Source organism: Salvelinus sp. IW2-2015, linkage group LG7 (assembly GCF_002910315.2).
Source record: "Salvelinus sp. IW2-2015 linkage group LG7, ASM291031v2, whole genome shotgun sequence".
Classification (NCBI taxonomy): domain Eukaryota; kingdom Metazoa; phylum Chordata; class Actinopteri; order Salmoniformes; family Salmonidae; genus Salvelinus; species Salvelinus sp. IW2-2015.
The window spans coordinates 21,335,398-21,360,683 of NC_036847.1; the positions used below are offsets into that span (position 1 = coordinate 21,335,398).

At 46.1% G+C, this 25,286-nt stretch overlaps 1 protein-coding gene across 7 annotated transcripts in view; it reads right to left on the bottom strand.

Annotated features, from left to right (window-relative positions):
• The window catches only part of LOC111966582 (ankyrin repeat and SAM domain-containing protein 1A), a 118,541-nt gene that overhangs the window by 49,005 nt on the left and 44,250 nt on the right, over positions 1–25,286 (bottom strand). For all 7 annotated transcript variants that reach the window (XM_070444539.1, XM_070444537.1, XM_070444536.1 and 4 more), the window contains 10 exons: positions 16,751–17,047; positions 15,709–15,784; positions 15,454–15,555; positions 15,228–15,314; positions 14,896–15,065; positions 11,888–11,950; positions 11,385–11,511; positions 10,379–10,425; positions 9,020–9,137; positions 1,481–2,007 (listed from right to left, as the gene is read on the bottom strand). In XM_070444539.1, coding sequence (XP_070300640.1) covers positions 1,481–2,007; positions 9,020–9,137; positions 10,379–10,425; positions 11,385–11,511; positions 11,888–11,950; positions 14,896–15,065; positions 15,228–15,314; positions 15,454–15,555; positions 15,709–15,784; positions 16,751–17,047 — 1,614 coding nt within the window. The remainder of the gene's footprint in view (positions 1–1,480; positions 2,008–9,019; positions 9,138–10,378; positions 10,426–11,384; positions 11,512–11,887; positions 11,951–14,895; positions 15,066–15,227; positions 15,315–15,453; positions 15,556–15,708; positions 15,785–16,750; positions 17,048–25,286) is intronic.

Sequence of the window (25,286 nt, forward strand, 5' to 3'; positions counted from 1 at the left end):
TGGCCAAAAGTATTGCACTATATAGGGAATAAAGTGCTAATTTGGATACAGCCATAGCCTAGCTCTTGTTGTCGTTCCTCTCAGCTGAGGTGAAGGTGGAGCACAAAAGATTCTACTCTGGGTTGATTATCAATTATTTTGGCTGATGGAACAAAAATACAATTCTCTCCTGCTCCACCACCCCTCTTGGAGAGGTCAGGGAGAGGTGTCATCTAAAAGCATACTTCTGTGTAGGACCCTCAAGGTCGGGCACACAGGCAGGCTCTGCTCTGGCCACCTGCATACTAACCACAGAGAAGAGAAACCAGGATATCGACCCCCATCTTTCCCGTTATCACGACTCCCAGTGCCTGTTGGTATAGGGTTGTGTAAAGGTACACTGACTGACCGCAGAGCAACGCGATCTGGTCACTGTGGAGAGCCTGTTACTTGAGCACCTGGCTGACTCCCTCTGCTCGGCATCACAAATGTATCATGGCTGATTCTGCCACAGACATAATAGGGGAATCGAGTCATGTGGAGTCATTACACTGCCAGTTCGCAGACAAAGGATGTAAATAGTGGAAGATTTAAAGTGGATCTAACAATCCATGCAGATTGCATCTCAAAATACCATAATGGTGCAGTTACACGCATGTTGCGGATAACACTTATTCCAAATGGCTCTATTTTAGAATACTGAATAAAAAGTGTGTGTGTTCAAGGCAACCCTAAAAACAGTTGCCCATCTCCAGGGGAGCTCAGATTAGGTTGGAGTGTAACACCATGGCAACCTGAGGAGGCGGGGTCAGTCCTGAAGGGAGGATAGAGCTGTAACTCAATGGCCTTCTCCTCCGCTCTCCTCGTCTCACTTTCCAACTATTTGTCTAGGCCTATCTATCCTGTTACTTTTTCAGCTCCTCCTCACTTTTTATCCCCATCTTTCCGTCACTTCTAATCTCTCTCTCTCTCCTCTCCCTGGCTCTTTATTCTTTGTTATCGCCCCCTCAGACAGGGTATTTCAGTTCTGAATGGCTGGATATATACAATTTTGAATATTATCTTCTCACTGCAGTGATAGACCGGGTTAGGCTCCTATTTCAGCAGGGTTAATACAGAGCTTAGGGGCAGAAAAACGGCAGATATGAATGAGAAAACCTGGCTAAAGAGAGGGGTGTGTGTGGATCTCACTCATGCAGGCCTAATGTTCCCGAGTCTCTCAGCTCCATGATGTCATTCTACTGTACAGCTTAACCCCTCGATAACTAGACAACAGCTCCATGATGTCATTCTACTGTACAGGCAAACCCCTCGATAACTAGACAACAGCTCCATGAGGAGGGCTATAATGTGACCATGTAGTGTCCTTTCACCTGTAACACTATATGGTGATGGTATAGAAGTCATCCCTGAGAACTCACCCAGGTGAGTGTATAAACTATGAATACAGAACACCATATTATAACATAAGTCCAACGGAACAGTGAAGCAAGGGTCTTACCTCGTCCCATTCAGAGGCGAAAGAGGGCGACTTCTCCAGCCGCTTCTTGGCTGCACTGCAGTTGGAGACGGACTCACTCCGGCTGCCCAGCCCTCCCTCCTCCTCGCTAGGCGGCGATACCAGCAGGTCCGAGTCCGACTTGGAGAGGCTGCGGGCCAGCTTCAGGTCCCCAGGGGGATGCATCCTGCCAGCAGGCACAGCCCTAGACCCAAAGTCCCTCATCCTGTCTCTGTCTCTGTCCCTGGGCACCCCCTTAGACACTGTGGCATAAATGGCTTTGGGGTCACAGTCTGTCAGGATGGCAGCCATGTTGATGTTTGGAGGAGGCAGAAGCGGAGCTTCTGTTGTTTTGGTGGGGACCGTTGGAGCTGGCGCTGGCTGTTGGCCTTGGCTGGACTGTGTCAGTACCCCACCTGGCAGCCTGCTGAGGGGCTCCACCTGACAGTCAAAGACAGGCGAGGAGCCGTGCAAGAGGCCTGTGAACACTTCAGGTACTGCGACTAGGTCCTGGCCGAGTAGGGAGTTATCTGCAGAGATGAGAGGAGACCAGGAGAGTTAGGAGGAGAGACTAAAGAGCAGGGAGTTATCTGTAGAGATGAGAGGAGACCAGGAGAGTTAGGAGGAGAGACTAAAGAGCAGGGAGTTATCTGTAGAGATGAGAGGAGACCAGAAGAGTTAGGGGGAGAGACTAAAGAGCAGGGAGTAATGAGTAAGGAGTAGTGAGTCAAGGCAGGCAGGAGGCTGGACTGAGACTGAAGGTAGATATCTAGCATGACTAATAACACCGCCCCCACAGCCCCAGAAACAGATCTGTGTTTGTTTGGGCATGAGAGAGAAGGAGAGACGGACCTACAGAATGCTGTCCGAAGCACTGGAAGACAGATAATTCCAATCCCAGCTTGCAGCCATCTCTCTGGAAGTTTGTTACATTACTCAATGCTCTGCCATTTTTTTCCCACTCCTCCAACCCTGCCTGTCTCTGTGTGTGTCTCACTCCCTTTGAGATAACCAGCAGCAGCCCCTGTTTGAGGTCAGGTTCCACAGAAATGATACAGCACTGAGGAATCCCCACAGGAAATCAGCAAAGGAAGAAACCGGATGGGAGCAAGACAACAAGCATACGGCACCATCTGTGCGCACGCACGCACGCACGCACGCACGCACAAAAAAACACATTTGGACACAGACAGAAACACAAGAACAAACAGAAACTTACTTCTTATGCTTCGAGCTATAGCATGAAAACAATCCCTGCTTACAGATCCTGTACAGCCGATCCAGTTGAAAACAATATGCGTTTCCCCTCAAAACAACAGGCCCTCTTTCTCTCCCCCTCGAAGGAGACACTGACACCCAAGCCTGTTTTTCCACCATCAAATCGACCACCGGATGAGAGTTGAGCCAGGTTGTGCCTCTGTTCCCCTTCTGCCTGTCAAGCTCCCCCTCTGTCCCTCCCTTCTTGTACTCCTCTCTGAGCCGGAGCTGTGTAAACCAAAGCTATGTAGAGCTGTAGCTGTGTGAGCTCTCTGCCTGCCTGTCCCAACTCACTAGCCGCTGACTGCATCTCTGGGATTGTAACTCTGGGATCACTCCATCCACCCTGTCTGACTCCCACAATCCTGATAATTAGGCTTCTGACACATGGTTAATGTGTGTGTGTGTGTGTGTGTGTGTGTGTGTGTGTGTGTGTGTGTGTGTGTGTGTGTGTGCTGGTGTGTGGTGTTGTGGTGAAATTGGGTAGGGGGGCTGTTGTGTCGTGCTGCCCTGTGTGTGTGTGTGTGTGTGTGTGTGTTGTGTGTGTGTGGTGTGTGTGTGTGTGTGTGTGTGTGGTTGTGTGTGTGGTGTGTGTGTGTGTGTTGTGTGTGTGGTGTGTGTGTGGTGTGTGTGTGTGTGAAATTGGGTAGGGGGGCTGTTGTGTCGTGCTGCCCTGTTGTGTGTGTGTGTGTGGTGTGTGTGTGTGGTGTGTGTGTGTTGTGTGTGTGTGTGTGTGTGTGTGTGTGTGTGTGTGTGTGTTGTTGTGTGTCTGTGTGTGTGTGTCCTCATTGCCAATTCCGGTGAGAGGGTCGTGTGTTTTGGTGACAGGGAAACTGGGACAGTGTCAGTGACGTCACAGCGGGGCAGTGGCCCCTTCAGTGTGTTTTAGTTTGTCCTTCAGGGCAGAAGACAGCTACAAAAAGACTGCAGTTACTCCAAGCATTCTAATGAAGCTCTCTCTCAACAGGACATAGGGTTGCCAATACCATTCAGTCATTCAAACAGCTCTCAAAACAATATATTCAACTCTAAAAAGAGCTCTGTTAGAGATTAATATCGGTCCAGGGGAAACAGTAACAGTTACTCCACCGTGTATGTCAGCTTGGTAGGAGCTGGTACACTATGCTCTATGCACTGTTTAGCTTACAGGCCATTTGCAGTGAGGCAGAGTACCAACGCCCTGTGCCCATCTACGCTCAGCTGCCTACTACTCAATTTGGAAAGATATGTGRGTGTGTGTGTATATGTGTGTGTGTATAAACATATGGAGAGACCACAGCCAAACACCCACCCTGTCCTTGGCAGCTGTAGAGTGTGAATGACCAATGAGCGAATCGCTATGGCTCCCTTCAACAATCCCCTAGTGTGTTAAACCAACTGGACCCAGACTACAACACCCATGATTCAACGGTCCGACCGGGGCTGGAAACACTGAGATACTCAGTAACCCAATGAGAGACATATGGATATTTACACTGCTTTTATGGAGGGATGATGTCACTGGTTAGAGAACACACGTGTGTGTGTGTGTGTGTGTGTGTGTGTGTGTGTGTGTGTGTGTGTGTGTGTTTCATTTGGTGGCTTTGTGAGCAGTGATGTCATGTTAATTCTACAGTTACTGTTGCATTGATGTCACAGAGAGACAGTATGTAGGCCAAGTTATTTACAGCCCCTGGGGAAATTGCTTTTCTGTACTCAGACTGGAGAGCATTTTTAGCTCTGTATGTCATGTGTTAGAATGACATTTAAAACTACAGGCGCAAAACTATTGAGATTCTGACCTCAATCTTAATTGAAAAGTCAAAATTATTCAATTGATGTTATACGTTATTGGGGAACCTGTGTATATGTGATAGAGACTGAGAAGGACAGCACTTTGTAATGGACATTGTTGATGTTAAACTGACACATACATTGATTAGTCTGTTTGGGGGCTCGAGAACATCCCAATTCTAGTCATTCACTATTGGCCAAGTGCAAGGCCAGGATGGGCAGTGTGCTCCACTCTCCACAGGTCCCCACAGCAGGCAGAAACCACTAAACACAGCTGTGGTTCTCACTACAGTCAAGCTAGCAAATAGATATGCACTGAGAATTTAGCAGGCTATCATCTATCTAGTGATGCTAGCCTCTCCTGTATGAGTTCACTCTGGCCAAGGCCACATAACCTGATAGTCATAAGATATTATGTCTATGGCAGATAACTTTATCACTATTCAGTATGTGAAATCTCTTCTGCACCCAATTGACTGTGCGTGAGTGTAGTGCACTGTATGGTTAGATGCCTGTGAAACAGGAGGCATGTGGAATCTGTTGGGCATCCTCTGTGATTCCTTCCTTCTGAGGAAGGCAGTGTGTGACAGGTGCTCTGCCTCCTCTCTGCTGCTGCTGACAAGGCATGTCTCCATCACACACACACACACAGCCTCGATGGGGGAGAGATGTGACGGGGCAGGGGTTAAGAGTAGCAGGGAGTGTGAGCAGGGCCCTAATCCCAATCCCTGAGAGGCAGCTGCTTTCAGATGGTAATGGAGAGGGACTGGGCATACCTGTTTATATTAGAGTCCCCAAACAGCACACATCTCTATCACAGACACAGTCCCCAAACAGCACACATCTATCACAGACACAGCATGCTTAGCTATGTGTCGCTGTGTGTCTGTGTTTGCATGATTATGCCCTGCTTGGATATGCATGAGCCTGCTATGGTGCTGTATGAGAGAACGGGCAAACGCAGCAAGATAAACAAAGAACTAGACAGCAAGATGGAAGAGGATAAGATAAAGATTGTCCAATCTCCAACCAATGCATAAAGTGTACAAGGTTGCATTTCTAGTGGTGTATTACTGTACTACTGTAGGCTGGGGGTTCTTAGATAATAATACAGTGTGTGGTCAAATTTGACCAAGAATTCTGTTCCATGTAACAAACCAGATTCGTTTTCTTCAGCTGGCTTGCCAGAGAATGTCAATTCAGCCTGATCTAAACAAGCCTAATCCAGACCCAGAGCTGCTGAGCCTCTAGAATGCCAATCATACATTCCCAGGCAGCACTAATCCAACCCTAGCAATCTCACTCTGCAGTCAGATGCTAATGCATTTCTTACATTACAGTTACAGCGACATGCACGGGTTATGTTTGGCCAAGTCTGCCGTGTTACTCAAGCAAATGTCCTGTCTCCTTTGGCTCCTCAGAGTCAGAGAAGAGCACAGAGCTGCTCATGACCCAGTAGCTGTAACTAGAGTATAGCAGTGAGACATCTGGGACCATGGGGATAGGAGGATGTTGGATTGGAGCACATTTAACAAATCTGATCTAATAATACGGATGTTTGTCAAATCCATCATGATTTTTGTGTTGTAAAAGGCCCACAATGTGTTTTCGCTGCAAAAGACTTAGAAGTTGTCCCTTTTCAGGTTTAGAAGAAGTGACTGCTAAATGGTAACTGGTGTTCGTATAAACTGATAGCCTAGCGAAATGGGTGCTGGTAGTCAAAGTCGTTTTTAAATGTAATGCAGTTGATTGGTGAAAATAACATGAACATGTATTGGGGTTGACATCCATACAGTATTATCCTCCAATTTTTACCTCAACATAGTGTGAAATACACATATAAACAACAGCCTAAATGTAGGTTAATTTTTCTGGGGGGCAATGAGGACATTCGGGATCTTTCCCCAATGGCATCTTTCCTCCACACGTTTCCATGGCATTTCCAATTTTTTCAGCACTGAGCAAATTTCAGGTCTGCTGAGCGCAAACTTGAACATTGTGAAAATTCTGTGCAACTTCTGGTGCGCGTATATTCTGAACACTTAGGCTGTACACGCTTTAAGTTACAGTTATAACAGTAGGCTACCGTGGCTATTTGATCATAACGTAGGCCTATCATAGTGGCCCACTATCAAAAATAATGGAGAAAATTTATCCCATTACATTTTAACATGGAAATAGCTGTTCTATCATTCAGCCTACAGTAGGAGCCAATATGTGGTATTTAATGTAGGCCTACATTCCGTGAGACTTATGCAGGGTTTGACATTAACCTGTTTATCCACTTGTCATTCAGACAAGGAGGTGACTGAAAATGTGTTGTTTTATGCAAGAAAACACTTTGGTACTCGCTTTGATCTCAAAACAAACACATCTACTCARCACCACTTATGGTGCAAACACAGTCCAATTCAAAGGAATGGCACAGATCCATATATGGCAATGGACTATTTGCATATACAGTGGGGAGAACAAGTATTTGATACACTGCCGATTTTGCAGGTTTTCCTACTTACAAAGCATGTAGAGGTCTGTAATTTTTATCATAGGTACACTTCAACTATGAGAGACGGAATCTAAAACAAAAATCCAGAAAATCACATTGTATGATTTTTACGTAATTAATTTGCATTTTATTGCATGACATAAGTATTTGATACATCAGAAAAGCAGAACTTAATATTTGGTACAGAYACCTTTGTTTGCAATMACAGAGATCATACGTTTCCTGTAGTTCTTGACRAGGTTTGCACACACTGCAGCAGGGATTTTGGCCCACTCCTCCKTACAGARCTTCTCCAGATCCTTCAGGTTTCGGGGCTGTCGCTGGGCAATACGGACTTTCAGCTCCCTCCAAAGATTTTCTATTGGGTTCAGGTCTGGAGACTGGCTAGGCCACTCCAGGACCTTGAGATGCTTCTTACGGAGCCACTCCTTAGTTGCCATGGCTGTGTGTTTCGTGTCGTTGTCATGCTGGAAGACCCAGCCACGACCCATCTTCAATGCTCTTACTGAGGGAAGGAGGTTGTTGGCCAAGATCTCGCGATACATGGCCCCATCCATCCTCCCCTCAATACGGTGCAGTCGTCCTGTCCCCTTTGCAGAAAAGCATCCCCAAAGAATGATGTTTCCACCTCCATGCTTCACGGTTGGGATGGTGTTCTTGGGGTTGTACTCATACTTCTTCTTCCTCCAAACACGGCGAGTGGAGTTAGACCAATAAGCTCTATTTTTGTCTCATCAGACCACATGACCTTCTCCCATTCCTCCTCTGGATCATCCAGATGGTCATTGGCAAACTTCAGACAGGCCTGGACATGCACTGGCTTAAGCAGGGGGACCTTGCGTGCGCTGCAGGATTTTAATCCATGACGGCGTAGTGTGTTACTAATGGTTTTCTTTGAGACTGTGGTCCCAGCTCTCTTCAGGTCATTGACCAGGTCCTGCCGTGTAGTTCTGGGCTGATCCCTCACCTTCCTCATGATCATTGATGCCCCACGAGGTGAAATCTTGCATGGAGCCCCAGACCGAGGGTGATTGACCGTCATCTTGAACTTCTTCCATTTTCTAATAATTGCGCCAACAGTTGTTGCCTTCTCACCAAGCTGCTTGCCTATGGTCCTGTAGCCCATCCCAGCCTTGTGCAGGTCTACAATTTTATCCCTGATGTCCTTACACAGCTCTCTGGTCTTGGCCATTGTGGAGAGGTTGGGGTCTGTTTGATTGAGTGTGTGGACAGTTGTCTTTTATACAGGTAACAAGTTCAAACGGGTGCAGTTAATACAGGTAATGAGTGGAGAACAGGAGGGCTTCTTAAAGAAAAACTAACAGGTCTGTGAGAGCCGGAATTCTTACTGGTTGGTAGGTGATCAAATACTTATGTCATGCAATAAAATGCAAATTAATTATTTTAAAATCATACAATGTGATTTTCTGGATTTTTGTTTTAGATTCTGTCTCTCACAGTTGAAGTGTACCTATGATAAAACATTACAGACCTCTACATGCTTTGTAAGTAGGAAAACCTGCAAAATCGGCAGTGTATCAAATACTTGTTCTCCCCACTGTAGGTATACTGCAGCTCTGATTGGTTATGCTGCACTGGTCTGTATAGTATGGGCTGAGTCTTGCCTGTCAATGCAATAGAATCCTACTCCGGTTCCTACAAGAAAATCTCTTGCATAGTTCGTCTTGCATAGTCCGTTTTGTTTCGGTATGTTGCATTGAAGTTGGCTTATATTGGCAATTCCCACAGTAGACGMACACGTTGATAGTGTTAACTAAGGGGGAAAACTAGAAAGTTAAGTGAAGTTCAATCTCGTGCTTCTCTGCAGGCTGATATTTCTTCTGCTTGGCAGTCCCGTGGGAGCTGTGTGCCCACGCACGCGCGCAGCTTAGAGGGAACATTGCCCTTTACTGCATCTATGGTCAATGTGGAGCTTAGAAACAAGCACATCTCTCCCACCAGGGACTGCCATCCAGTAGGTAGAGCATGTGGAGGGTGGAACTCACCGCCAGTGGAGCGGAGTCCCGTCCGTCCAGGCCCAACCACAGGAGATCCAGGGAGCTTTAGAGTGTTGCCCGTCTCGCCTGGTGGTCTGAGGTCACTAGGGGCAGTGGGCTTCTGCTGCTGGAGGAGACCAGGGGAGAGATGAGCACACTAACAGCTGTCAATCCCAACTAAAACCACCACCACACTCACTGCTGCCATCACAGCATAGCAGACGATTAGCACAGCCCGAATTAGCCCCACACTATGATATTAAATGAAGAAAGCATCCCAGTGATTGTTGCCACGTTGCATCATCATTCCTAATATGAATGATAGCCTCAGATGGCTGGCTGCTGATTAGAACACAGAGGACACCAGTCAGTCAGCCAGCGAGCCAGTCAGCCACACACTCATTTAAAAAAAATATTAGGCAGCAAAGGGACAGTTGTTCCAAATAAGAACCTCAGAAAAAAAAAAAGATTTGAGATGAGTTTATGGGAGGAGGGGGGAGAGCAACGCAAATAAAACCCTGTGGCAGCTAACTGTATAATAAAAAGGCAGTATAAATAGATATGATAGGATAATAAATAGAAAAGACAGCTTTATAGGGCCCTCCAGTTACATTCGATGAGACAGGGATAGGAGAAGGGGAATTAAAAGAGATGGAGAGGAAAGAGAGGCGGAGAGAGGGAGGAGAGGAGTGAGGGGAGAGGCTGTAAATCTCCAGGAGTCCCGGTGGCCAGGGTTGGCTACAAAGTCACTAAACAGAGACACAGAGATTGACAGAGGACCTCAGTCAGGGAGACATATTTCCTGATGAAGTACKTGTATGTAAGATATTTATCCTCGCAGGATGGAGCAGTACCATGGTGAAAAAAAAAATGTTTAGGAAAAAAAAAATCAGACGCCATGGTTCGATTTCATGTCAAAGCAGAACGTGGAGGAGCCRAGGGACCTTTTACTTTGCTCTTTGTCCATGTCTTTCTCTGTGTAAGCAGTGTGTGACACAGGAGAAAAGATCACTATCATAATTATGAATTGGAAATGTGTTTTTTGCATATCCTACTCTCCCTGAGACGCCCTTAAAGTGTGGGGTCACGGCCAGGGTCTGCCATTATCAATTAGGGTTAAGTGCCTTGCTCAAGGGCACATCGGCAGATTTTTCCCATTAACGGCTTTTCTGTTACTGGCTCAACGCTCCAACTGCTAGGCAACATGATGCCCTGATATGTAGCTACTAGTGGTAAATAACATCTTATTCATCACACAGCGTTCCAGAGCACAGATGAGTCAGATGACAGGCAGCATGGCAGCCATGGTGGGATGAGGGGAGAGATGGAGGGATGAGAGGAGGAAAGGAGAGGAGATGCAGGTCATACCTGAGGTAGGAGACTGTTGGAAGACTGTTTGACTGTAGCGTTCCCATCTGGGGAGACAGGATAGACAGTAGTTAGTTAGGTCATCATGAGTAAGGTAGTACAATTATCATATTTCATTTCTATTCAATCTCAAGACTGCCAGGGATGATATTATGCAAAGTGAATTYGAAAGGGAAGTATCATAAAGCTCATGTTTTATGCACATGGTATTGTGGGTAGTATTGGAYACAATGGCCAGACAGACACTCAGACAGACACTTAAAACAGAAAGAAGAGCAGACAATTAAGCAGCCAGCAAAGACTTCCTCAAACATCTTAACAACATAACGGAGGAACGCAAGTCAAGGACTGGACATCTAGTCATTCATCAAAATAAAAGGGGAAGTGATTACATCAGCAATCAGACTCTCCACATTAATTTCTATGACACTGTATAGTGACACACAATTCATTTATTAGGAATGTGACAGAACAGAAAGCCTGGGGTACAGTTTAAAAACATTCATATCAACAGACAGGGACTCCAATGTGCTGTTAATTAAATCGCATTTAATCCAATGAAAGGCACTGTCAATCAAAAGCCAAAGCTAAGGAATGAGTCCTCTCCTATGACCATCCTGAGTAGGATACCACACATTAGCATATTCCAAGCTCTCTCCTACTGATGCTGTCGAGGTTAAACCTTAGCTGTATTTGGGTAAAGGGTTACAACCAGACAGAGTGGAAGCAGGATGGGTTTAGGGAGCGGTTGGAAAACTGACCCCTTCTCCATTCCATCCCTGGTGTAAAGCTGCTAGGAATGAGGGGTCACACTTTGCAAAGCACCAGGGAGGGGGCATGTGGGTGGAGTGGGGGAGAGGTTGAAAGTGCTCCTTATTCTTCAGGCTGAGGGAGCAGTGTTTTATCACACATCATTTTCCATCAATTAGCAATCATGAAGGGATTTGAATATCATCCTTAATCCAAATCACTTTCTACACCCCTTGTCCTCCCTGTAAGTGTGTACCTTTCTGGGATGGGGGGTCCAGTGCGGACTGGGGGACTTTGGTCTGGGCAGACAGCAGCAGTTCATACGTGTGATCCTCCTCCTCTGTCTCCCCCCTCTCATCGATGCTGCTGTTAGTGAATAGGGCCTGTGAGGGAGAGATGGGAGACAGGGTCAGCACAGTACAGAACACCCATACCACCTCTGTTAGGCTTGTGGAGCATTCATCTCAGACTGTCCTGTGACGCTGAGGACTCCTACAGTGAGGAGTTACTCCACAGTGCCCTCTCACGGTTGTACTAGATCTTACGGTTATCCACACAGTCCTTAGCTCGTTCCTTACACACAAAACTAGCAGGAACTAATTGATTGCTTTGGCCAAAAGTAATGGAAAGGAAAGGGAAAGGGGGATACCTAGTCAGTTGCACAACTGAATGCCTTCAACCGAATGAGTCTTCCGCATTTAACCCAACCATTACAACATGGTCCTTCAAAACAGAGCTTTAATGACCATAGATTCTGACCTCTGAGCTAAGCTCCTCTACATGGCCTGGGGCAGGTTGGGATTGGTGAGCCAGCCGGTCTTTCTGTAATTGACAAACAGAGAAGGAAATCACTGACTGTGCTCAGACATTAGCTTGACACATATCTTGAAGTACTGTAGAAGGTCGGTTGAACTGGAGCCTTGAATTCAAACATAGATCTTTGCTTTAACACTAGAAAAGCTGAGAGRGTGTCATGTGGATGCAAAACTAATGTACTTTTCTAATTATACATTTTATTCATGTCCTCCCCCCGCCCACGTCCTTGACTTTTCCTAAATAAGTCTATATAACACACTGTAATTATTTTCATCTTGATATCAAAAGCAGAATTTGTTTTATAAGCCGTTTTAAGAGGACATGTCGTTTTTTTCTAGCTACCCTCGTTCACTGGCAGTCAGCCTGCGTAGCTGATAATGGCCCATCAAAACTACAGTCACCGGCCAGTTTATTGGGTACAACCATCTAGTACTGGGTCGGACACCCCTTTGCCTCCACGCAGCCGTGATGGCATCACGTAGTTGCTGCAGATTGGACGGAGGTACATTCAAGCTGTGAACAGCCCGTTCCATCTCGTCCCAAAGAGGCTCTAGTGGGTTGAGGTCTGGGGACTGACCAGGTCTGGGGACTGACCAGGTCTGGGGACTGACCAGGTCTGGGGACTGACCAGGTCTGGGCTCTGCATTGGCCACACAAGTAAACTGAACTGGCTGTCATGTTGCAGGTGTTTCCACTCCTCAGTTGTCCAGTGTTGGTGATCACATGCCCACCGGAGCCGCTTCTTCTTGATTTTAGCTGATAGGAGTGGAACCCGGTGTGGTCGTCTGCTGCAATAACCCATCCGTGACAAGGACCTACGAGATGTGCGTTCTAAGATACTGTTCTGCACACCACTGTTCTACTGCACAGCTATTTGTCTGTTTGTGGTCAGCCTGTTAGCTTGCACCATTCTTGCCATTCTCCTTGGACTTCTCCCATCAACAAGCTATTTTCACCCACAGGACTGCCGCTGGCTGTTTGTTTTTTTGTTTGTCAAGGCCGTTTCTGAGATACTGGATCCGGCACGCCTGGACTCGACGATCATACCACGCTAAAAGTCACGTACCTGGCAACGACTATCATACCACGCTCAAAGTCACGTACCTGGCAACGACGATCATACCACGCTCAAAGTCACGTAACCTGGCAACGACTTATCATTACCACGCTCAAAGTCACGTACCTGGCAACGACTGATCATACCACGCTCAAAGTCACGTACCTGGAACGACTATCATACCACTCAAAGTCACTACCTGCAACGACTATCATACCACGCTCAAAGTCACGTACCTGGCAACGACTATCATACCACGCTCAAAGTCACGTACCTGGCAACGACGACATACCACGCTCAGTCACGTACCTGGACGACGATCATACCACGCTCAAAGTCACGTACCTGGCAATCGACTATCATACCAGATTCAAAGTCGACGTACCTGGCAATGACTATCATACCACGCTCAAGTCACGTACCTGGCAACGACTATCATACCACGCTCAAAGTCACGTACCTGGCAACGACGATCATACCACGCTCAGTCACGTACCTGGACTCGACGATCATACCACGCTCAAAATCACGTACCTGGCAACGACTATCATACCACGCTCAAAGTCACGTACCTGGACTCGACTATCATACCACGCTCAAAGTCACGTACCTGGCAACGACTATCATACCACGCTCAAAGTTGCTTAGGTCACTCGTTTTTCCCATTCAAATGTTCAATCGAACAGTAACTGAATGCTTCGATGCCTGTCTGCCTAATTTATATAGCAAGCCACGGCCATGTTATTCACTGTCTGTAGGAGCGATCCATTTTTGTGAATGGGGTGGTGTACCTAATACACTGGCCGGTGAGTGTATATCGAAACTAATTTCACACATATAACTAGCTTAAGAGTTAGCTTAAGACAAGATTACATTGACAATAGACAGATGGGTGAGAATAGTATCAATATATGAAGAATCTGATGAACGGGGCAGGGAAACGGAGTGCCAAAAAGTTACTTTTTCAAACTTCTACAAGGTCACAAGCAGGTAAGACGTTTTGATGTCTAGCAGATTCTGCAGTTTCCAAATCACTCTTAGAAATGAACCCTTGAGCTCTATTATTTCAAATTATAAATGGGGTAGTTTGACTCCTGGTTGCTGATTGGTGGAAAGCTGTGTTATGCAAAATGACTTCGTTTACTGTTCTAATTACGTTGGTAACAATTTATAACAGCAATACGGCACCTCAGGGGGTTGTGGTACATGGCCAATATACCACGGATAAGGGCTGCATCCAGGCACTCCGCGTTGCATTCTGCCTAAGAACAGCCATTAGCCGTGTTATATTGGCCATATACCACACCCCCTCGAGCATTTTTGGCAGAATGATGGCYAGTCCATAAACTCCCTACATGCACTCGCAACATTCAAAGCACAGTAATATATTTAAACTCAAAATATGCCATTCTGTTATTTTAAAATGCATTTTCTTAGTTTCATAATGTTCCTTAACAAATGAATAATCTTTCAGATTTTTTTWATTTAATGGATTTTAACACTTGAATTGTGGAGTTTTAGTGGTTTTCATTTGTACATATAGCCTACAGTTACATAAACTAATGGAAATGCTACTGTGTACTTTGAAATACATTTTCTTTCGTAGTGTAATGTTACCTAAGACTTTCATAAACACAACCAAATTATTATATGAAACGTATTTATTAGACTGTTAGAATGTTAACGTGAAAAAAGACTCGTCATTGTCTCAGACTTTTCTAGTGTTAAAGAGATATGCTGTCATAATTGCTAAAMCCAGTCTACTCAACAACAATTAAATGCAGAGAACTATTGCCCTCTAGTGGAGATAAAATATTTTAGATGCCCAGCCACGCAAACCTCCTGAGTCACATGTTGTGTGTTTCTGTGGTGGAAGGCAGAGTTCCAGACCAACCTTTCCGGCTTCACTGTCAGGCCGTCCAGAGTCCCTGTCGGAGGACTTCCCGCTGGCCAGGCTGTCTAGAGAGTGACAGGAGGTGGCCTCAAACAGAGCCTCATACGGGCTCTCTTCCTCAGGCCCCGGGGCCAGCCCCGAGAGCAGTGCACTCACCACCTCCATCTCACCTACAACACACACATTTTAACACACATATTGATACTCATACAAATACAGGTAGCAATGCACAGCATCACACAGGTAGAGAGCCTTGGCTGGTGGTTACGTGTTAACACCATATCCTCTAAGGGCTCACTTAACTTTAGGTTTTCTGTATAGATACGACATACCTTTTTTCCTCGGACTAGGGCTCTCATTAGGTGGAGGGAGAGGGGGAGGAGGCAAATCCAAAACAGGGGGATTTCCTGACATATGACCTGCAGAGAGATAAGGAAGAAAAGGTCATTCAAATAATTTCATTAGTCCGAAAAAACATTTTGGGAAATCAGTTTGTGGTAGGTAAGGTCATCTTTCTTTATAATCCCATAGGGAACCATTTATGTCTGTATTTCTTACCCAGAATTAGAGCTGCTATCTGCCGGCTCGTCTGAGAGGGCATCTCTCTGACAGTGTCCAGCGCAGTCAGGCCCTTGTTGTCCACCATGTTGACATTAACCCCTGGAGCAGGACAGGGAAGATACACAGAGGACAGAGCAGGGGATTAGGGGAGGAGAGAGAAACGAGCAGGGGGTTATATCTGCATTATTCAGTGGGTAGAAACGTGATGTATCTTATAAGCATGTTGACTAAATGGAGGCGTCAGTGTCTGACCTTCCCTCAGAAGTTTCTGCACCACGTCAGTTTTCCCAAAGAGAGKCGCTTCATGGAGGGCACTGCCCTTCTCCGTCTGCAGAGAGACAACAAACAGACCATAATCAAAACAATGCTGTGGCTGAGCAATAACAAAACATGACATCAGAGTAGACTCCAGGGCAGCAACATACAMAACAGCAGAGGTCAGATCTCTAACCCAAACCCTCCCTGCTGAGAGGAACAGGTGAAGACCTGCTATCTAGACCGCCACAAAGCTTTGATTCTGATTCCTCTCATCTTGGTCAGCTAGGGCATACTGCTTAAAGCTAAACCAGCAGGATACTTCCTGAACACACAGGACAGGTTTGATCAGCGTGAAATAGAAGTTTGGCTTCGGTTATTTATCCCCTGCCGGCCACCACCCCTGTGTGTTTTGCTATGGAGAATTATTTGGTTGAGGAATCAAAGTAGATTATTTTCCAGCTCGCAGCGCCATGCTAATGGAAACTGCAGGAAGCAAGACCTGAAGGATTCTTGGTGGCCCAGACCTGCTACAGAGCAGAGATGAGGGAAGTGGAGGTAGGACACGACTGATGGATGGCACAGTCTGGTAKAGGAAGAGGAGAGGGCCAAAAGCCCCCTTAAACAGTCAAATATTGATGGGAAACTCTGTTACGGAGGAATGTAAATGCTTTTTTATGCTGGATCATGTTGTGTTGATGTATATTGTAATTATGTAATGTATTGATWGTTGCTGCCTTCTTGGCCAGGTCTCCCTTGAAAAAGAGACTCTGGGTCTCAATGGGCCTTTCCTGGTTAAATAAAGGTTAAATAAAATAAAATACTGGTTCTTTAGTCTAAATAAAGAGCTCAAGAGGTTTGAGTCAAGAGCCTATGAGTTTGTAGGCCTAAATGCTGCAATGGTGTGTACACAACATAACATTATGGACACATTCAGTCTCTATATATCCACATAACTACGCCCTCACAACAACACATTGAACCTGATCATTGAACAGGCAGGAGAGACAACAGACCCAGTGTTCTCCTCAGTCCTCACCTCATAGTTGATGTCCATGCCAGCATCCAGCAGCACCTCTACCACGGCCAGGTGTCCGTTACGTGAGGCCAGGTGCAGCGGCGTGTGTTTCTTGGTGTTGCAGCTGAGCAGGTTGGGGTGGGCGGTGAGCAGCAGCTTGACCACCTCTAGCCGGCCGTAGAGCGCCGCCAGGTCCAGCGGCGTCTCAAACTTGTTGTTCCTCATGGTGGGGTCGGTCAGTTCCTCCAGCAGCAGATGCACCACCTGGGTGTGGCCATACTGGGCGGCACAGTGGAGAGGGGTCTCGTTGTCATTGTTCTGTTGGAGGGGGGAGGAAGGGGGACCAGAAAGGAAAGGTGGAGGGATGGGAGGCAGGGGGTGAGCATCCACATAGAGGAAGTAGAGAAAGAGGTGGGGGGTGGATATTGGGAAGAAGGGAGGAAAGAAGGAAGGGAGCATTAAGTGAGTCATGGTCCAGCTTCCAGAAAGCAGTGATTGAGGACTCATGATTGTGTCACGTAGGTTGAGCCAATCAGTGCTTAGCAACCACCATATTAGCCAATATGTCTAAAGGTCACTGAAGAGCACCACTCAGGATGACGAGGCCCAAGGAAAGCGCTGGCTAGCTGAGAGAAAGGGATGCTGGGAGAATGCTGGGGGGTGGGGACTGAAGTCATGACTGGGAACAGTCCCTGTTGAGTAGAACTGTCTAACACCTGCTTCTTATAGGGCATGGCCTGCTGTAAATGTGACGAAAGGACAATCTGTTGACATTTAGTAAAGGCCACCATATTTAGGAAAGACACTTCTGTGATGACAATATGTAATGTGTTGCTTGGTTGTTTAAGTAACTGCTTCGTGCAGACAGAGATAGGGGTGACAGCCAGTGTGAGAGACTTGAGTGGTGTGGTGACAGACAAGTGTAGTGAGTGTGATCAATGCAGTGCTTCACATGCAGGGGATGCATTCGTTACCAGGTTGACCCAGCAAGATAGTGCTAGAGGGACACGGCTCYTACGTCAATACAATCTATGGTCCTGAGAGCAGAACAGCGGCTGAGGAACTGGCTTGTCTAGTAACAGAGATGATGGCAATCCTGAGGTCAAAGTTCTGACTGCACAGGGATACAGCCTATGAGTGAAATGGATGGAATATATATACATTTTTTAAATAGAGATTCTCCAAGCGCAGAGAGCAGGGATCAAAACTATATGTTCACTAGAACAACATTAAATCAATAGCATTACAAACACAGCTTTTACACTCAAAAAGCACCCACAACACAAGCAATAAAGTTGATGCTGAGTGAGTTGCAGCATATTCTGTAGCCAAATGTAATCTCTATATCATATGGAGAGAATATCAGAATACTTTGGGAGAGGATCAGACATATGTTCACATTGTAACATAATCACAAACGTCATATCTAGCCTATGTCAGCAGCATATTCAGTAAAGTGGACCTGTGTTCAAATCTCCATTCCTTACTTTTTATTACCAAGTACTACCACCAGCAGCCAGAAGAGGGCGTACAATACAGCCTGATACATCAGCGGAGACAAAATAATGGTCTTAATAACCAATGCATATCCAACTCAGAACAATTTATATGTAATGACACTATATTCTCTCTCACATTCATCACAAAGGCAATTTGATGCGAGGTCATATTCCTAGAAGGGCAGACTAGGAACACTAGCTAACACACAGGACATTCCAGTGTCAACTCAAGTGGCTGACAACACTAGCAGTATGCTGTGTGCAACATACAGGTTTGACAGTTTGTAAACACAGTACAAACCTAAAGGTAATGAATGAATAACTGTCGTAAGAGACCAACCATAACCTCCCCCAAGGCTAGCCACTCTGTGCCAGTCAACAACAATTGTGTACCAGGGTGTGGCAACAATGCCAGTCTGCAACATGCTCTGAGTGCCAGTCATGCCACAGACACCTAGGAGCAGCCGACAGCTGGCAGGAGAATACCCACACACTGTGTGCTAGGTTGGGTTGCTCCCTGGAGGAGGAGGTGCCAGCTGAGTCTTTATTCTGTCATCAGAGGCAGGATCATGGAGACAGGGGGTAGGGGGAGGTTACAGGGCACCCAGGACAAGTGTTGGCCCCTCCCCTCTGACTAACACAAAGATCAGTAGGTAACTACTCCTGTATTGTTCAAGGTACTGAGAGAGAGAGAGACAGGTCTTACTACACTGGCAAAAACAGGTTACAGCTTGAGCTGAAAGAAAGGAGGAGAAATAAAAAATTACAATCCGAGGGAATACCAAACAACACCTGCCTTTCTGGAAAGACGGGGGAGAGAGAGGCCGGCTGAGAGAGGGGCCGGCTGAGAGAGGGGCCGGCTGAGAGAGGGGCCGGCTGAGAGAGGGGCCGGCTGAGAGAGGGGCCGGCTGAGAGAGGGGCCGGCTGAGAGAGGGGCCGGCTGAGAGAGGGGCCGGCTGAGAGAGGGGCCGGCTGAGAGAGSGGCCGGCTGAGAGAGAGGCCGGCTGAGAGAGAGGCCGGCTGAGAGAGAGGCCGGCTGAGAGAGAGGCCGGCTGAGAGAGAGGCCGGCTGAGAGAGAGGCCGGCTGAGAGTTGCTTGGTCTGACCCTGTGTGAGCTGCACTCAACAAACACAAAGACCACGGAGCAGAAGAACACTATAAAACAAAAAGCCTCTGTTAGGGAAATAAACCACAAGTCTGCTAGGGTTTTGTCAGTTAAGGTTTGGGATTTGACTAATTGTTCCTTCCTGCTTATTCTCTGTGTTTTTGGTCTAAATTAAGGTTTGGATCTTTGTTTCTCTCTCCGTCTCTGTTTCTCTCCCCGTTTGCTGCAGGAGCATGGCGTCTCGCATCTGTGACGCACCATCAACTGTTTTGTCATCACAAGCTTTTTAATAGATTCAACTCTCAACTGTTAGATGCAGGCTACTTCAGAGGAACATGTTTTATAGCCTTGGGTATACAGGTTTACTTGCACAACCTGGAAAAATCTGCAATAACAATATCCAAATAGAAACCAGCTTCAACCTCTATGTGTGCTGGCTAACTGCTCGGATTATGGCCGATTGAATTCTACCTGCAAAAACCAAGACTTCCTCAAGATTTACGGCAAAAAGAGAGAAAGATTTGCCATATCATGAACACATGATCAGTGTCTAGTTTTAAGACACCAAAAACCACATCATCACCAATGAAGTCTGAGACTCCAGAGGATCCCCTCCTCTCTGTCTCAGTGGTGTGGCCAGTGTGGTTCGTTCCGTGGCTTTGAGTCTGACAACATCTGATCATATTAGCCACGGCTGGCCTCTCCGGGCAGCAGCAGAGCAAAGCGTAGGGTGAGCAGCATGAATCAGACCTTCCCTGTGACGCCTCCTTCACTCCACACTAGCCTACTGCACAGGGGTCCACGTGAGCCTGCAAACCAACAGCTGTTCAAATGCTAACATAAGAAAGTAGATGGCCACACATACACTCCTGTCCTGGTCATCCACATTGCGGAGTTGACTGAWGGCAGCTACAATCAAGAGAAGGATTAGTACACTATGATGTAATCCAGGATAGTACACAGTATGAATCCTGTGTGAACGACAGTGGTAGATTGCACAATAGGCGGCAGGTAGCCTAGTGGTTAGAGCGTTCGACTAGTAACCGAAAGGTAGCAAGATCGAATCCTCGAGTTGACAAGGTAAAAATCTGTCGTTCTGCCCCTGAACAAGGCAGCTTTAAATTAACCCACTGTTCCTAGGCAGTCATTGAAAATAAGAATTTGTTCTTAACTGACTTGCCTAGTTAAAAAAATATAATAATAATAATAAAAAATAAAAATTGCATGATAAATGGGCCTTCATCTTAATCTAGACTCCAGTGCGTGTCAAACACACTCAGATTAAAGTGCTTTTTCTCCAGGAACATTGGAGATTAGGCCTAACTTCTGCACTGTTGTGATGCCAATCACACTCACATTAGAATGTTCCAATTCCAGAAGAGAAGAAACGTGCTGCAGTCCGACTATGTACTGTAGAGCTACTGGCTGAGATGCTAACGAGGAGAGACTAGTGACCTCTGGCATGTAATGTGCTCGCTGGGCTGGCGGAGCGAGGAATAGGAGGGGTTATGTCATGCTCTGCACTCTGGTTAAGGGGGGTGGGGCGAGGGACGGAGGGGCAAGCAGCTGTTGTGGCCACAGGGTTGCCCAAACGCTGCACGCGACTACTCGTAGTATGCACACATATTTGTAAATCCCTGTTTCTCACATGTCCACACAGAGGCAAGCTCATCTCAAATGCCTGGAAACTGAAGACCCCAGACTGGGTAGCCAGGCAAACCAAACTCCTTGATTCGGCCAACAGCTACGCCACGCCCACGGACGTTAGTTTCTTCACCAGAGCCAGAATTCAAGTGGGTAAAGCAGCGTTTTGAAAATTCGTCATTGGCTTTGCTACTTTGATTTGTTAGAGATGATCCAATCGCTGATGACTTTGTTTTATACAACACCCTTCATTTTGACATCACCACAAACGACTTCAACGATGGTAGTCTCAGACTGAAGTATGTGTCGAACAGTTTAAATCATCAGGCAGGTAGATAGTAGCTTTTTCCAGCATCTCTCTCTTCTCCTCCACTGGCCACACGCAACAACTCAATCTACAGCAGAAAATCAGGCATATGCTGGATGTGATTATGCATAAAGGATGAAGGGAAAAAACCTGTCCATCAAAATGGACAGATGCCCTTCTGAGGGGCTCTAGCTTGCATGGATGTATGTAGGAATGTTTAAGGAGATATGATGGAGAAAAAGGGTTGGTGTCGGATCTGATGTGTGGCAGTAGACAGAGACGGACACAGGTGCTAAACTGAAGCCAATGAGAATACTTACAGACTGTGGGGCAGTGTGCCCGTAGCGCAGGCTTCAACTCCTATTACTAGCCTATTCAACCTCTCTTTCGTATCGTCTGAGATCCTCAAAGATTGGAAAGCTGCCGCGGTCATCCGCGGTCAAGGGGGAGACACTCTAGACGCAAACTGTTATAGACCTATATCCATTCTGCCCTGCCTTTCTAAAATCTTCGAAAGCCAAGTTAACAAACAGATCACCGACCATTTTGAATCCCACCATACCTTCTCCACTATGCAATCTGGTTTCCGTGCTGATCATGGGTGCACCTCAGCCACGCTCAAGGTCCTAAACAATATCATAACCGCCATCGATAAAAGAGTGTACTGTGCAGCCGTCTTCATCGACCTGGCCAAGGCTTGACTCTGTCAATCACTGCATTCTTATCGGCAGACTCAATAGCCTTGGCTTCTCAAATGACTGCCTCGCCTGGTTCACCAACTACTTCTCAGAAGAGTTCAGTGTGTCAAATCGGAAGGCCTGTTGTCTGGACCTCTGGCAGTCTCTATGGGGGTGCCACGTGGTTAAATTCTCGGGCCGACTCTTTTCTCTGTATATTTCAATGATGTCGCTCTCGCTGCTGGTGATTCTCTGATCCACCTCTACGCAGACGACACTATTCTGTATACWTCTGGCCCTTCTTTGGACACTGTGCTAACAAACCTCCAAACGAGCTTCAGTGCCATACAACACTCCTTCCGAGGCCTCCAACTGCTTTTAAATGCAAGTAAAACTAAGTGCATGCTCTTCAACCGATTGCTGCCCGCACCCTCCCGCCCGACTAGCATCACTACTCTGGACGGTTCTGACATAGAATATGTGGACAACTACAAATATCTAGGTATCTGGTTAGACTGTAAACTCTCCTTCCAGATTCACATTAAGCATCTCCAATCCAAAATTAAATCTAGAATCTACTTCCTATTTCGCAACAAAGCCTCCTTCACTCATGCTGCCAAACATACCCTCGTAAAACTGAATATCCTACRGATCCTTGACTTTGGCGATGTCATTTACAAAATAGCCTCCAACACTCTACTCAGCAAATTGGATGTAGTCTATCACAGTGCCATCCGTTTTGTCACCAAAGCCCCATATACTACCCACCACTGCGACCTGCATGCTCTTATTGGCTGGCCCTCACTACATATTCGTCGCCAAACCCCCTCGCTCCAGGTCATCTATAAGTCTATGCTAGATAAAGCCCCGCCTTATCTCAGCTCACTGGTCACCATAGCAACACCCACCCGTAGCACACGCTCCAGCAGGTATATTTCACTGGTCACCCCCAAAGCCAACACTTCCTTTGGCCGCCTTTCCTTCTGGTTCTCTGCTGCCAATGACTGGGACGAATTGCAAAAATCACCAAAGCTGGAGTCTTACATCTCCCTCTCTAACTTTAAGCATCAGCTGTCAAAGCAGCTTACCAATCACGGTACACAGCCCATCTGTAAATAGCACACCCAACTACCTCATCCCCATATTGTTACTTATCCTCTTGCTCTTTCGCAGCCCAGTATCTTTACTTGCACATCATKATTTGCACATCTATCACTCCAGTGTTAATGCTAAATTGTAATTATTTCGCCTCCATGGCCTATTTATTGCCTTACCTCCTTACTCTTCTACACACTGTACATAGATTTTCTATTGTGTTATTGACTGTACATTTATTTATGTGTAACTCTGTGTTGTTGTTTTGTCACACTGCTTTGCTTTATCTTGGCCATGTCGCAGTTGTAAATGAGAACATGTTCTCAACAGGCCTACCTGGTTAAATAAAGGTGAAATAAAAATAAATATACAGTGGGGCAAAAAAGTATTTAGTCAGCCACCAATTGTGCAAGTTCTCCCACTTAAAAAGATGAGAGAGGCCAGTAATTTTCATCATAGGTACACTTCAACTATGACAGACAAAATGAGGAAAGAAAATCCAGAAAATCACATTGTAGGATTTTTTATTAATTTATTTGCAAATTATGGTGGAAAATAAGTATTTGGTCAATAACAAAAGTTTATCAATACTTTGTTATATACCCTTTGTTGGCAATGACAGAGGTCAAACGTTTTCTGTAAGTCTTCACACTGTTCGCACAGCACACACTCTTCGCACAGCACACTGTTGCTGGTATTTTGGCCCATTCCTCCATGCAGATCTCCTCTAGAGCAGTGATGTTCTGGGGCTGCTCTTTGCTTGGGCAACACGGACTTTCAACTCCCTCCAAAGATTTTCTATGGGGTTGAGATCTGGGAGACTGGCTAGGCCACTCCAGGACCTTGAAATGCTTCTTACGAAGCCACTCCTTCGTTGCCCGGGCGGTGTGTGTTGGGATCATTGTCATGCTGAAAAAGACCCAGCCACGTTTTCATCTTCAATGCCCTTGCTATGGAAGGAGGTTTTCACTCAAAATCTCACGATACATGGCCCATTCATTCTGTCCTTTCCATGGATCAGTCGTCCTGGTCCCTTTGCCAGAAAAACAGCCCCAAAGCATGATGTTTCCACCCCCATGCTTCACAGTAGGTATGGTGTTTTTTGGATGCAACTCAGCATTCTTTGTCCTCCAAACACGACGAGTTAGTTTTTACCAAAAAAGTTATATTTTGGTTTCATCTGACCATATGACATTCTCCCAATCTTCTTCTGGATCATCCAAATGCTCTCTAGCAAACTTCAGACAGGCCTGGACATGTACTGGCTTAAGCAGGGGACACGTCTGGCACTGCAGTTTGAGTCCCTGGCGGCGTAGTGTGTTACTGATGGAAGGCTTTGTTACTTTGTCCCAGCTCTCTGCAGGTCATTCACTAGGTCCCCCCGTGTGGTCTGGGATTTTTGCTCACCGTTCTTGTGATCATTTGACCCCACATGGTGAGATCTTGTGTGAGCCCCAGATCGAGGGAGCTTATCAGTGGTCTTGTATGTCTTCCATTTCCTAATAATTGCTCCCACAGTTGATTCTTCAAACCAAGCTGCTTACCTATTGCAGATTCAGTCTTCCCAGCCTGGTGCAGGTCTACAATTTTGTTTCTGGTGTCCTTTGACAGCTCTTTGTCTTGGGCATAGTGGAGTTTGGAGTGTGACTGTTTGAGGTTGTGTACAGGTGTCTTTTATACTGATAACAAGTTCAAACAGGTGCCATTAATACAGGTAACGAGTGGAGGACAGAGGAGCCTCTTAAGAAAAGAAGTTACAGGTCTGTGAGAGCCAGAAATCTTGCTTGTTTGTAGGTGTGCAAATACTTATTTTCCACCATAATTTGCAAATTAATTAATTAAAAATCTACAATGTGATTTTCTGGGGTTTGTTTTTCCTCATTTTGTCTGCATAGTTGAAGTGTACCTTGATGATGAAAATTACGGGCCTCTCTCATCTTTTTAAGTGGGAGAACTTGCACAATTGGTGGCTGACTAAGTACTTTTTGCCCCCACTGTCATATCCTTCCCTCTTCAAGACAAGCTGGCCCTTCCGATTAGAAGGCCAAAATTATGATATTTTTTAAGCACATTGATTGTCATTTAATACTAGCTCTTCACCCGGTGTGAATCGCAGCCTAACTGCAATTTCCCACTGTTCCCTTTTAGGTTCTCTGGTGTTATTTTCAGGCACTGTCAGCCTACTGCAGCAGTGTGTGTACAGTATGTATCACATGTGTGTTTAACTTAT